The sequence below is a fragment of the Prosopis cineraria genome, unplaced genomic scaffold, assembly GCF_029017545.1.
Source record: "Prosopis cineraria cultivar Desert tree isolate PC_DT_omini unplaced genomic scaffold, ASM2901754v1 PC5, whole genome shotgun sequence".
In the NCBI taxonomy this organism is placed as follows: domain Eukaryota; kingdom Viridiplantae; phylum Streptophyta; class Magnoliopsida; order Fabales; family Fabaceae; genus Prosopis; species Prosopis cineraria.
This window is the reverse complement of record NW_026555336.1, coordinates 40,593,603-40,608,800: the sequence shown is the minus strand read 5'-3', so window position 1 is coordinate 40,608,800 and position 15,198 is coordinate 40,593,603. Positions and strand designations below refer to the sequence as shown.

The following is a 15,198-nucleotide window of genomic DNA, read 5'->3' as shown; positions in this document are numbered from 1 at the left end:
CGAATGCCAATTATTTCACTTTCCAAACAACTTTTGGAAATTGGACCTTTGATCCCGCTTGTTTTACCTGGTCCCCCCCCCCAAAAAAAAACCTTTTCATTGGCTAGTTAAACAAACGATATTTGGCCTGATTTTCTCATTAATAATATTCACTATACGAATTTTAACCAGCCGCAATATTTATAAACCATAAAGACTTTGACTTTTCAAACTCTATATCATATAGGAATCCGCGTGTGGAAAATTCGTGCATGCTATTACCCTGGCTGTAGCACCAATCTTAACATTATATAAAAACCCAGATCGGACTGATTGATCAATGACTCGATCTTTTTTTCAGCTTGAGTTTCCACCTAAATCAGCCATCCATTGACCAGGTATGACCCAGCTAACCCGATTCAGTCAGTAATTTTTTTATTTTTTTTATTTTTTAATTATAAAAACTAAATAAAAAGTAAAAAATTTAGCTTGAAAATTTAAAAAGCGATGCAATGGAGAATAAGGCAATTAAATTAAATTTCACTCTCTATAGTGTGAACTTTAAATAAAAGGCCTTAATTGTAACTTCAAACTTAAAAGATTTAATATTTTTTAAGTTAACTGTACCTTAATTGTTTTAATTTTTTATTATTTGTTGTTATTCATTTGTCGTATTGTTGCTTAGCATTTATAAATTATGACTATAATTGTTGATGATTTTAGTATTAGTGACGATTAGTTTTGGACTTTTTAATGATTGAAAGGCTAAATTATAATTGTAAAAATGAATATTTAAAAAATTATATTTTATTATTGTTAGACTTTTGGGTGATTATAATTCTATAATTATTGTTATATTTGTATCTTGTATTAAAGATTAATCTTGGATTTGGTTAAATATTTTCATAATTAATGTCTTTTTATTTAAATTATATTATTTTAATTATGATCGGTTTGCCCTCTGAGTTGACCCTTGGTTCAACCCAAGTTGAACCACTAACTCGTAACCTATTAGCTTGACCGTTTCAATTACCAGTCCAGTTTTTAGTATCTTGAATTTTAGTATAGAATTTCAAGTAACAAAATTTTACTCCCAGGTGTATTATTGTTAACTAATTTATATTTTTAAAGAAAAGTTGGTTAAAATTAAAATTTTTATATATTTTACATGTAATAAAATATAACATTTGATTTATTCAAAATATTTTCATTATTATTTAATAAAGTAAGAATGTAATAAATAAATGTGTGTGTGACAATCATTCAATATTTTAAACAAAACTTCTAACAAATGACTTATATCATAGTCTGGATAGAGTATTGTTTAAAAATAGCAGTATGTTTTTATTATTGATCTTTTTATAAGGCGGAGACAACGTTTACTATTGATTTTTTATATTTAAACATTTAAGTTGATATAATATAAGTCATTATTATAAACTCTTTAGTAATAATAATTGTAACATCTCAATTTAAATTTTAATAGTTAATTTAGATTAATAAAAATTTAAAAAAATATTTAGAGGTAAGAAAATTAGTAGGAGATGATTATTAAATCTAATTTAGGATATAATTTTAAATTAAAATAAAAAAATTAATTAAAAATTAATTAATTAAAAAATATATTAAATTATTATTATTATTATTATAAAAAAAGAATAAGAAGAAAAGGTATGAGAAAGAGGAAGGAAAGAAAGAAGAAAACAAGAGCGGCTTTCGGTGCAATGATTATGTATATAATAATAATAAAAAAAAGGGGAGAGAGAGGAAGAAGAAATAATAAAAAAATGTGGGACCTATAGATTTTTTTTATAAAAACCCACCCCCTTCCTTCTTTCTTCACTTCTTCATTTCTTCATTCTTCCCTGTACGCGACCTGAGGTAGAGAAAGCGTCTAGTTTCGCTGGTGCTGGGTTTTAAGGTAAGAGTTTTTAATAGGATATTTAGGGTGTGATTTCAAGCTTTTCAAGACTAAGTATGTGTTCTAAAAATTTTTCTTAGTCATCTTTTCTCTTTGATTTCTGATTTTGTAGTGGTAGAAAAATTTAAATTTGGAAGAGGGATGAATTTATGTTGAATAAATATAGTTTTTGAGGTTGTTAGTAGTATAATAAATATTTTAGAGTATAAATTGTTAGTGATCTTTGAATTTGTGGCTTAAGAATCAAACTCTAAACTAGATTTTTATTAAATTTAAAAATATATGTTAATTTATTGAGGTTTAGATGATTATTGGGATGAAAATTGAATTATTATGGCTATAGGATTATAATTCTAAGCTAGAGACTCAATTTTTAATTTTTGGATATTTTAGGTGCGAATTTATAAATAAAAAGAAAATTTTGATAATAGAAATTAGTTTAGAAGTTGATTTTTAGATTATTAATATTTATTGATGACTAAAAGAGGAGTTAAAATTTTACTTGATAGTATTGACTCTAGATTTGTATTAAGATTGAGATTAGAAATTATGTTATATTTTTAATTCTATTATTAGAATTATTTTATTAGTTTCAATTATTGAAACTAATATTTATAAATAATATGTTATTTGTAAATTGTATTATTGGTGAAGATTGTGGTGGGAGAGAAATTGTAAGGAATAATTTATTTAAAAAGCCACGAAGTAACCATGCTTTTAATTTTGATTAGTGTTACTTCATGTTAATTGGGTAATTATTGAAAAAATTATGAATTTTGTAATATTATATAATTGTGCAATATTATTATGAATTGTTTGATTATTGTGGGAGGTGTTGGGAGACTTGCTACTGTTGTTATATTTATGTGTCATGTGGTACGCCCCTATTGGAGCTTAATAGGTGGCTTGTAAGGGTTTGGGCTAATCTACCTTTAGCCGAATAATTTAGCACCGAGTGAGGGCTACGGCTTGAGGTTAATGGAGGGATATAAGGATGGTTATTTGTGTGTATTATAATATTTCTTATATTTTGTTGGAATTATATTATTTTTGGTTCCCACTTAACAAGCACACACTTAACTATTTGTACACACTATCATAAATTGGTATTGGTTACTGGGACTTTTAAGTCTCATTATGTGGTTAACAATTTTCAGGAGAAGAGCCACGAGTGACACGTGGAGGAGTCCCAAAGGCTTAGTGGCATAGATCCACTATCTCTTTTGGGTATTTGATTTATGATTTATAATGTTTTATATTGCCAATATTAAGGCTTTTATTTATTGATAATTATATGAATATATAAATGTAATTATGCCTTTCAAACTATTTATATTTTGGTATACTTTGGATGACTGTAATTTTAATATTTGATTTACTTTGGATCTATTAAAATGGCATGATTATGAGACCAAATAACTGGCTTGTTTTGAAAATTGACTAAATTATTTATTTTACTTGTTGGGAGTATAAGGATGGACAAATGTGATTTAACCTAATGGCATGTGGGAGGTAAAAATTTATCTGAAATGTTGTATTGTGCAAGTTTAAGTCAATTATAAAATATTTTTATATTGAATTTATTGATATAAAATGTGTTGGGTGGCTGTAACCCAACTATGGTTGAGTTAAATTATTTAAAAAAAATTTGGTGTGTTACAATAATAATGTTAAAATGTTAATGGCTACAAATACTTTAATTATTGGACCAATATTAAACTACAACACATATTAAGACAGGGACCGAGAAAATAAGTAAAAGAGAGATAATTGTTGGCAAAAAAAAAGTAAGAGAGAGATAAACGGAGACCTGTTTTTGAAGGAAGCTAGTAGAAATTAGTTTACAGTGTTTAGTGAGTGATCCTCATTTTGAATGCGCATAATATCGATTCATGATTTTGTAAGACCTTTCTTTGTAATGAAGCCCTTGTAGCCGTCGACCACACTAACTGTCTTGAACAATGCGATCATTTCAAGGCCTACAAGGCCAATATAACCTTCCCTTCCTAGCCTATAAAATGTTGCTATCAAAATTCTCCCCATTTTTGAGTTTATCGTTGCTTGATACTCCACATTTTTGTACACCCCACTTGTTACTATCTATTCCATCAATTCTCGAGTACTTTTTTATATGCGCAGTCAAATAAAAAAAAAATGCAAAAAGAACATAAAATATAACACTGAAAAGTTGGCCAAAAAAAATCTAAAAACAAGCGCTAGTGACAAGATTTACACGTGGCTTAATAATTTGAATAAATAATTTGAATAGGAACAGTATAAATTCAGTTTGCTTATAAATTATAATAGTTAGGCACGAGTGGAGTGTGTTCAAGCATACATTAGATTAATGAAAAGAAGCAAAGCAATATTGGCTATAGAATGAAAAGCAATTTAAAGCTTACATATGCCTTCATTAATTGGAATGAGTACTTTTACTGATATTGATGATGGAGTGGGGAAGTGAATAATGATAAATGTTTTTTTAAAATGAAATGAAATCTTGAATCTTGAATTTAATCAAAAAGTGAAAGTCGACAAACTGAAACTTTTGCCAAACATATTTCATTGATCAAATTGCATCAGCAAATATATATAAATACTTAATGTAATGTTAATTTAACCTTATTAATTGCAGGCTAGTGTTTTTTTTAGAATTATTCGACAATACAATTTATTAGGAATTTAATATTTTATATCAACAATATATAGCAAGGCACTTATGAATTGTAGATTAGATTGTATATAGCTTAATTTCTAGACTTGATAGTTGATATTATATGCAAAAGCTATATATGAATAACTAATATGACTGAATAATAAAGAAGGGCTAAATAGTAAAAGCAAGGCGAAGAGTAACATGAGCACATGAGAGAAGCTAAGTCAAAAGTGGGAGAGTGGATGTGACCAAAAAGAATAGGAGTACCTGGAGAACATCACCAATGTTGATGATGAAGGAGTGAGGAAAAGGAGTAATAGGAACATAGATGCCGTGGTGTTTGATTTGAAGGCTCTTCATATCGTCAACTTAAAGAAGGAAGGTAAAGGCAGTGCTATCGATATAGCCATCGATGCTAATCTCATCCTACGCCTGAGGACATAGAGGATAGTAATTTATTCTCATTGATTGCCCTCTATCCCTAAATGACCCCTTCAAGTCCTCCTCCTTCATCTCTAGTGCATCTGTCATCCCTCCTAAAATCTTTGTCACCACTTCTTCACTTCCACATTATATTCCTCTAGATCCTCTCTACATGTATCACATTAAATACTCCTCTCCATGTCTATTATACCATGTCATGTAAGTAATCGTGCTCACATACCTGAATGGCAGGGGAATATTGGGGAATATGTGCTTATTTCTCAAGTGCGATGGAAGTATGAAGACATAGAACACATATACCCAATTCAGGTTCTGCTGCTTCAACACTTTGAACATTGGACCAAACCCCTCCATCTCTCTTACTCTCTGCCACAGCTTGTTCTTCTCTTGCATCAAAAGATTGAATGGTTCTCTCACCCCTCTCTTCATCTTCTTTACCAGTTCCTTGCTCACTCCATGATTAACCACTTGTCATGTCACAATAATCCATACATGCACAATACATGAACCCCCATAAAATTAAGATGAAAGTTGTCTGATAATTAATTAATTACTTAGAAAAAGCCCTATTATTGGGGAGCAAGGTGTAATCTGCATAACTCAACTACGTTCATATAATCGTCATGAGATAACAACTCAGAGAGGTCGATGATAGGGACCTGGGGTAAAGAGGGTGTATTGCAAGTGAGAGAGTCAATATCTGCAAGAATGTATCTATTCAGAACTCTGCTTAATGCCTCCTTTTCTAGGGCTTTCAGGTAAGCCATTTTCATCACCTTGTTGCCCTCTGCTACTTCCATGGATGTTTTGTTTACTCGTTCTCTTTTAGACCCATCTTTTGTATATGCATGTCTGTGTGTAGATTCATCTACTAATTCTCTATTATGTGTGGAGGCATTATTGGAATCCATTGACAAAGGGATTATTAAAAGTAAATAAGCACATTATGAAGATCTCGAGAACATGTGGCTGAGCTTGAGAGGCAGCTACTTAATTTCTAGTGTCAAATTTTCTTATTTCCATTAAATTCCAATTAGGTACCACCAAACTTGCTGCCATGTCCTCTAGATTCTTTATTTCATTTTAGTTGTCATCTTGCTTGATCGTTTCCGATACATGCCATTATGAAATGGATTTTTTTCTTTGGAGTGTTCATCTTAATAGAGTTTTAATTTAGATATAACGCTATGTTTTTAAATGAAGTTATTAATTATACTTTATTTTAAGGGGAGCATGGCAGAGACATGAGACTATCTGGTAAATATTAAATGTGGCTTGATGATGACAACCTTATATATATATATCCATCCAACATAGCTGTTACTGTTACTATATGCTCCTCTAGGCTGACTCGGAGAAGTACTCTACTCAATCCTAATGGGTTAGGCTTTCGTCTTAATTGGAATACCAAGCAAGTGCTCTGATTTGGATCCAATTTTAAGAGCGCCAACTATGAGAGTAATAGAACTCTTTGGCTTAGTTATGCCTTGTTAGGTTGTCCAAGTGTGAGTGGACTAGTTACAAGGTCTTGTTATTGAACTTCGAGTTACTTAAGGAGTTACTAGTTTTTTCTGTGATAATCAAAGTGCTATTTATTTGACTAAAAATGACAAGCATCACTCAAAGACTAAGCACATAGACATCAGACATCACTTTATTAGAGATATTGTTATAATTGGTGAAATTGTTGTGAAGAAAATTCATACATCTCAAAATCTAGCAAACATGTTTCCTGATGTTAAGTTCGAGCATTGCTTGCACTTAGTCAGTATTCGCAGCACTTGATTACTCTTTGGGGCTACCTGGCAATTATAAACAATACTAAATTTAAGTCAAAGGAAAGTTTGTTGAGATTTTAACTTAAATCTCTATAATCCTCTATAATTATTTTTATATATTATCTTGGTGTAAATTTATCATATCTCTATTTGATATTTTTAGAAGATATTTATTATTATCCAAGATAATATTTTTAGTTGATAAGAAACTTTTTATATATTTTGTCTCTATCTCCCACAGAAGAAACAATTATTGTAATTCTCATTTTCTATAATGAAATTACTCGCTCATTGCTCGTAGGTTTTTTTGTACATCAAATTGAGGGGTTTTCCCACATTATATTTCTTGTGTCATATTTTATCACTTTCTTTAACTTCTCTATAATTTTCAATTATTTTATCTCGTTTACTTCTGCTAACTGTTTGTGGCCTTCTTAACAAGTGGTATCAGAGACTAGTTTCACCTGGGACCTGTAAGACTGTTAATGCTCATACGGTTGAAGCCTAAAATGGGACTGGCCTTGCTCTAGTAGGGACTTGTGTGCACCAAACCGTGTGAAGCCTAAAAAACTAGGCTGGCCTTAAAAAATAAGAAATTGATGTTTGGGGCATCTTTGATTTGGGGAGCTTATGGACTCATACTTACAGGGGAGATTGTTAGGTTACCAAGTGTGAATTGACTAAAAATGATGTGGGAAGTCCCATATTAGATAAAGTTAGACTTAGTAACTAATATATAATAAAAAGGAAGGATTCATGAACTGGAACCTTGAAATTTTAAATTAAAATATGGCATCCTTCCATTACTCTTGTCTGTCTCTCTTCTATCTTATTTGGAAGAAGAGCAAGTTTTTATGTTTTAGCTAACGGAATAGGACAAGTGTTAGGTGCAACATAAATATCAAAAGGTGGACATAAATAGCTTTTTTTAAGGAAAACTTAATCAAATAGATTTCGTGAGATTACACACACATGAAAATTAAAATATTAAAAAATAGAAGTAGATAAAAAGAGTGAATCTAATGTTCTTTAATTGGAGTTTAGTGTCTGGTATAAAGGGACCACTACTTTAAAAAATAGGAATAAAATAATTAAAAGCACTATAAGTTTCCCCTCACAATGGTTTGTATTTATTTGCATGTCATGAAGCAAAGCCTCCAGCCTCTCCTCTTATTATTTGTTATTGTTAGTCTCATAGCTAATTAATTGGGTATTGAGAGTGGAAAAGCCCATATATTGAAAGTGACAGAACTAATAGGTTAAATCTTAGTCTGAATGATGCTCGAAAACACTGTCTTTAAGAGCTATTCTGCTATACTAAGCTGATCACGTAGCAGCTCTCCAAAATTAAACAGACTCTTTTTGCAAAATGAACAAGAACAAAAGAATGAAAATTCTTAGAATAAACTCAAATAACACCAAGAATGAGATGAAGGAGGAGAAAAACCCCATCTTAAAAGTTCATCCAGAACATGTGGTAAGCACTACTTTTTATAGGCAAAGGCCTCAAAACACTGAGTAATAAAACTAATATAATCACAATTAAAAGTCAGTTATGAAAAATAAAGAGATTAAATAAATATATTTAAGTAGAGGTTATAATAATTAATATTAATTTATTATAATTTATTTTAAGATGCTAGAGATATTTTACATATAATATCCAACAGAAAGTGGGTTTATTATTTTTCCCACCCCCGATCGCGTCAAGACTCAAGAGGATCAGCATTTTCGACCATTAACCACGGCCCAACTTGCCATTATTAATAATTGAGCCAGTTGGTCAAAAATAAAAAAGAACACCTGAGCTAAAAGCTAAGAATCTGTTATGTTTTTAATTCAACATGCTTGGTTGAGCAATTCAAAACAGAAACTAGCTTTCTCTAAAAGCACGTTTCAGAAAGTGTCAATTTTTTTTTTTTTTTTGCAGTAGATAAAGTATCATAGAGTTATACTTGATATTTCCATGGCTTTTGATGAAATCGACAAACCATATGCCTCGCTAGGTTGATTGGGTTGAATAGTATTTGCTTATTCTTGATACATACAAGTTCACACACACGCACACACTACACACGAGTATTGTTTGCTTATTCTAATTAACCACAGGCACATCCTCATGGTGTTTTTTAGGCAATACATATATAGCGTATATAAATCTAACCGCTAGCACGCATCTCAGCCTAGTCTGGATTAATTGTTTTGGATCCTTATGGTATCAAGATAAGACTTTCCAACGAGCTCACGCGAGACAAAACCTTTGAAAAATTCAGTCACACCAATTCTTCTACATAGAGGCAGTCTTTCTGGAGTGACAAGGCTGGGTGCTGGACTTAAATCTCCATCCAACTTGGGACTGTAAAATGTGGCCATAGAGATCCTCTCTTTCTTTGAGCTCACTGTTGCTCTATGTTCTATGCTCTTGTAAATCCCATTCGTCACAACCTGCGTCGCAATTCATCACCTCAGTGTCTACATATGCTTGTGTGTACAGTGGACGTACTTTCCTTCAATTTCTCGCACAAATGAATCCAACAACAATTTGCCAGATTTGTTAGTTGTTATCATTCAGCCCTTAAGTAGATATCTGAGCCGACTTGGATGTTATACTAATAAAAGGCTGAAGTTATTATTTTAAGAAGAAAAATATAAATTACCTCCAACATATCTCCAATGTTGACAATGAAAGCATTAGGGAGAAAAGTAACAGGGATCCATGAGCCATCCTTTCTGATCTGAAGACCTTGGTCTGCTTCATTGACTTGGAGGAGAATGGTGAGACCACTCCCATCAGAATGAGGACTGAGCCCGTTTACAAGCTCTGGTTCGGGGCATGGCGGATAATAGTTCATCCTCATCGATTGCCACCCTTCTTCGAATAATTCTCTCATTTCTTTTTCCTCCAGTCCAAGTGCTTCCACCATTGCCCCTAGTATATTTAATGCTAGCTTTCTCATTTCTGCACTGTATGCCTCTAAGTCATCCCTGCAGTTATTTGTCACTCTCCATATTATCACACTATCCGATTTTTTAGTGTCAATCATTGTTTGACTGATTTGTCCGTGATAATTTAATTAGTATCATTATTCTTCTATTCTTCTCCAAGTATAATCATGCCATTCAAAAGTACGACTAGCTACTTGGTAGGCCGGCATCAAACTAATTATTGTCACTTCCATGCTAACTTCAGTTATTAGCTAGATGTTTTACGTTTCAACCGTACGTGGCCTCCATTTGTGCCCAAACAAACGCTGGCCTCCATAGCACAAACTCTTCTTTCAGGTGAGGAATGAAAGACAATTACTAATCAAGAAAATATCATTTTTCATACTTCATTTTTTGATGATTTAATTTTGATGTATTTCTAATATGAGCTTCGTATGTAGAGATGCAAAAATATCAGCACATGGCATTAATGATTTCGCTTTTATGAAGTGAATGATGCATGTTACCTCCACCAACCGATTGCACTAGTTGCTGCAGCTATAAGACGTAGCACTCATAAGATCTTAAACTTGTATGTAGCAAAACTATATACATTTAGATTGTGGGTTTTCCTCTCCTTCAATGGCTTGAGCGACTTACAAAAGTTAAGATCAAATCAATATGTAGTTATGGATTTTAAAGGTAACATAACACACGTAATAAATTTAATTTGAGGTAATTAAAGATTAGAGAGTAAAGCTAAGGTACTTAATTACTTGAAGGAAGAGGAAGATTGGGAAAGAGGTGGGGCTTTCTGAGAGAAGGAGGATGAGTGAGCATGTAGAACATGTCAGCCCAGTCCAGCTTCTGCTCCTCACTGACCACAAAGCCCTGACCAAACCCTTCCACATCTTCTGCAGTCTGCCAAAATTTCTTCTTCTGTTCCATTGGTAGATTCAAGAATTCTCGGATTCCGTTCTTCACTCTCTCCACCAGAGACTCTTCCACTCCATGATTTATGACCTGTATATATGTATTGATTATATACATATATTTACATTACGCATGTTCAGTGGAAAGACACACACACACTCATGCATGATCGATGTTGAGGGAAGAAGTACAAGAGAGACCTGGAAGAAACCCCAGTGTTGGCATGCGGAGTGGAATTTGTGGAGCTCAGAGGCCTTCAAATCAGGAGATAAATCAGAGAAGTCGATTATGGGAACTTGAACTGAGAAGTTGACGGTGGATGAGAATGGATCTGCATCTTCTTGCTGTGCATCATGATGAGAACGCACATATCTTGGAGGAACTCTGCTTAAGGACTCCTTTGCCAACTCCTGAACTGAAGGCACCGGAAGCGAGCTTCCTAATTTCATTATTTCTCTCCTCAACTTAATCGGCCGCTATCTCAATCTTCCCTTTCCTTATATGTGTGTGTGTGTGTGTGTGTGTGTGTGTTAAGGTACCAGGAGAGGAAGGAACTTTTGTTTTCGAATTTTCATGATCGATGGCGGATGCGAGGCTGCGAGCGAGCACAGAATGTAATGTGAGTTGGCGCCTTAGCGGTGATCATTTAGTTCACGCAATGCAGATTTTTTCTTTTTTTCTTTTCTTTTTTTTTTTTTGTGGACACCTGAAAATTAGTTCAGATGAAATGTCTCGTTGCTATGAATTTCAGCAAGTGTTCGGTGTTTTCTGGCAAATGTGATGTCATGTCGGCTCCAGGAAAAATCACGTTATAATCCGAAATATTGGAAAATATAATAGAAGACTAAGTCGGTCTTTATCTAGAACAAAAAGATAGCGATAATGCGGCTCTTCTCTTTGGGGTCAGGATCGAGAAGAGTGGATAGGCCAAGATGGAGAGGCCTTGGATGTCCCACGACAGAGCATGCATGAGCGCAAGGGCAATTGTCCCCATTTTGGGTCTTCTTTCTCAAGAGACCATTGGGCCAGACTATGGTTTTGACACTTGGAGTTGGGTCCATATGGACTACGACCAGCTGAAGAAATTAGCTGAAAAGAATAAAGCTGTGAATGGAAATTTTAACCCCAAAAAAAAAAAATTGTGAATGGAAAGTGATAAGTTGATTTGTGAATTACAGATGGGTGTGACAAAGACAGCACGAGGCAGTGGTGAAAGGATTCCTAACATTATTATGAGAGTATGCGTGAAGTTTGACCGAGTGTGGTTCATGTGCTGGAAAAGCACTTAATTTGTTTGCTATGTGTCTTTATCACAAACGTGACTTGCCTGCTTCATTATCTTGTTTCCGGTTTTAAAAACTCAAATAAAGCAAGCACGTTTTTTAGTTTGTGGTTCTATGATTCATTTAGGGAGAATGGTTGGCAAAATTCTGTTGGACTCCAGTTTTGCCATATTTTCATGGCCAAGAAAAAGGGCTGGTTCACTCAGCGCTCCAGAAATTAATATTTTCGTTCTAGAATATTCACGTGTTCTAGTTTATGAGCACTAGAATCGGTAATTTAAGCAGGCCGAATTTATTTAGATGACTTGACTAAGCCTAAATTTATAAAAGTCTGAATAGCTAAGCTCCAGTCATAATTTTTTTGGGCCCTTGGTGCATTCATCCTGTCCCAAATACACCAAATTCTTGAATTACTTTTAAATTATTTTTTCAAAAAATTTCAGTTTTTATTTGAAACTTATATTTTATTTTATAAAATACTTTAAAAATTAGAAGACTCAAATTTTTTTTTAAAAAAATTGGTGGGTCTTAAAGTTAAAAAAATATGAAAATATATTTTAAATATTATTTCAAGAAAATTTATGAATTAAAAATAATAAAAATATAACAATATGGACATTTTTTATTTTTAAAGAAAATATCTCTAATAATATATTCAAATATTTCCTCTGTTAAAAAATGTAAGGCATTTTTAACCAAATCTCACCCCCATAAAGTAATTATCTACTTTCAAACTAACTCTATCTTTTTATATTTACATTTATTAAACACCCTACAATGAATATAAAGTCATTCATCAACAGGGGTACGTTTAAAAAAAGACAATGATTACACCTCAAACGACTAAAAATGCCTTACATTTTTTAATATCTAACTTTTTAAAAAATGTATTATATTTTTAAATGGAGGGAGTATATGATATATTCGTATAAAATGAATTAAAATATAAATGATTAATTAATATTTAAAATATATTTTTAAAAAATAAAATTCTGTTCGAGTATCCAAGCCCTAAAAAATTTTACTATGTTACTAAATTCGGCTCTGAATTTTCTTTGGCTTATTATGATGACCTAGTGGGCATCAATATGGTCTCGATCCTGGTTCAGTCGGTCGTTATCAGTGGTCCTATCCCAATTAACATTAACATTTCAGTCTTAATTGTCGCCTATGGTCTCGATAAATGTCAGCTAAAAGCAGAGATGTTGAAGTCAAGAAGGTAGCGAAGTTGATGAACGAATGTGATGGAAAAGAGAAGCTTTTATTGAGATTTAAAATAATATAAATTTAAAAAAATTAAAATTATAAAAGAATTGAGGTAGGATTCTAAATTCACATGTTTTTAATTACTAAAACAATAAACTTTGCTCATATCCAAATTCAAATGCAAATCTACGTGCATTCAAATATAATATTATGTTATGTTTGAATACATATAAATTTGAATTTGGCTTAAATTTTTTATTTAGACATTTAAAAATTTATGAATTTGGATTTTATCCAAATCCAAAATTTATTTTAATTCTGTTATAATTTAAAATCCTTTATAAGCTCTTATTATTTTAAATCTTTAAATATACTCTCAAAATATTACCTAATAATAATAATAATAATAATAATAATCTTTGTTATTTAAATTATCCAAACAATGAATTTTAAATACATCAATTTGAAATCCAAATCCACCCAAACAAACACTACATGAGAACATTTAATATTCATTAGTCACAATTCTCATAAGTGTTCTGAGTGAGAGAGTGCATTCAATTTCCTCACAAATATTATGGGTCTATTTAAAATTATTTTTATTTTATTATTTTAAGAACTGGTATTTTGTAGAACATATTGTAAGAACAAAAAAAGTGTTTTTCTCATCCTCTCTTATTCTCTAGAACAATAATCCTATAATACTTAAAAGATGTTTTTATTTTTTTATTTTTCAGAATAATATTTTATTTTTTACTCTTCAAAATATTTTTTAAAAATAAATTACCAAATAGATTTTTTTAAAAAAATAAAAAATTATTTTTAAAACAAGTTGTCAAACTGGCCTATATGATTTTGGTGGTCAGAAATATTAATGTATATTTATAGTTAATTAGCTCATATTATTCCATGCCCGGAGGGCAAAGCTAGTGATTCTAACCAGTCAAATTATAATTATGATGGTCTTATTAATCCGAAGCAAGAGCAAACAATGATAACACGTGTTAATTTGTTACAACAATCAACAATGCGTGAATCCATTTGTGCGCTTCAGATAAACTTTGTAAGATATTCTCACAAATATTTCATTAACAATTACACACGCAATCATTGACAAAATTCCAGCAATTGATGAAGCAAGGATCTTAGATATTTCAACTTTAATTATTATTTATTGGAATTCAAAATGATTATGATCAGCGCATATGGTAAATTGACGCTCCAGCTTAGGGAAGGGAGTTTATATATAAATAAAAAGTCACAGACGAACCAAAATGTGTGGCGTAACTTCCCCTTTTCTTTTGTTTAATTTTTTATTGCTGCCACTCGTAACAGTGGAATTGGAAAATGGGCTGCCCTAACTTTAGTTGGAAGAATTACGTTAAAATTTTACATAAAAAAATTAATTACTGTTCATTAATTACTGAACTAAACTGCATTCACAATACAACCAGTTGTCAATACAGTTTAGTTTAATTGTCAATAAATTTTACAGTAATTAATTTTTTGCATGGGACCTGATTATAATTCTCTCTATCTTTTATTGGCTGAATTCTTATGGGCATAATTTATTAGATCAAGTTTAAAAGTTTTGTTTTCTTTAAAATATGTCTTTTTTTAGGGTTAAGGGATAACAAAGTTTTAGAAGTTTTCTAAAAAAGGGTGATGAGAATCATTTACCTTGAGAAAGAGCAATGTTGCCTTGTAAATATTAAAAGTGGGCTAACATCACCCTTTTTCCAACCTCAAACTAACATTGACTAATGGAATTTTGAGAAACTCACCACACTGGCAATCATGCTTCAGTCCACACTGGCAAGCATGAGAGGTTAAGATGTAATTTAGAGGAAATTGTAACTTTTGGCCCAAAGGTTTGAATAATTAAATTCAAACCTATAGTTTTTTTTAATATAATTTTAGGACTCACAATCCCATTTTTATATTATTTTTCTCTCTTCCTCTCACGTTGATCAGCGTTTTCTCGCAAGGGGAGATTATTTTCTTTTTCTTCAGGTATGTTCTAACTTTCCTGTTTAGATTAGCATTTAAAAATTTATTTAATTATAAAATTAA

General features: G+C 31.6%; 1 protein-coding gene across 1 annotated transcript; it reads right to left on the bottom strand.

Annotated features, from left to right (window-relative positions):
- Positions 1-8,749: 8,749 nt before the first annotated feature.
- On the bottom strand, positions 8,750-11,247 carry LOC129311646 (oxoglutarate-dependent flavonoid 7-O-demethylase 1-like). The gene is made up of 4 exons (XM_054954034.1): positions 10,837-11,247; positions 10,480-10,726; positions 9,436-9,779; positions 8,750-9,223 (listed from the first exon to the last, which is right to left on the bottom strand). Exons 1-4 carry the CDS (start codon positions 11,083-11,085, stop codon positions 8,972-8,974), a joined length of 1,092 nt encoding a protein of 363 aa, XP_054810009.1. The 5' UTR covers positions 11,086-11,247; the 3' UTR covers positions 8,750-8,971.
- Between the last annotated feature and the right edge of the window lie 3,951 nt (positions 11,248-15,198).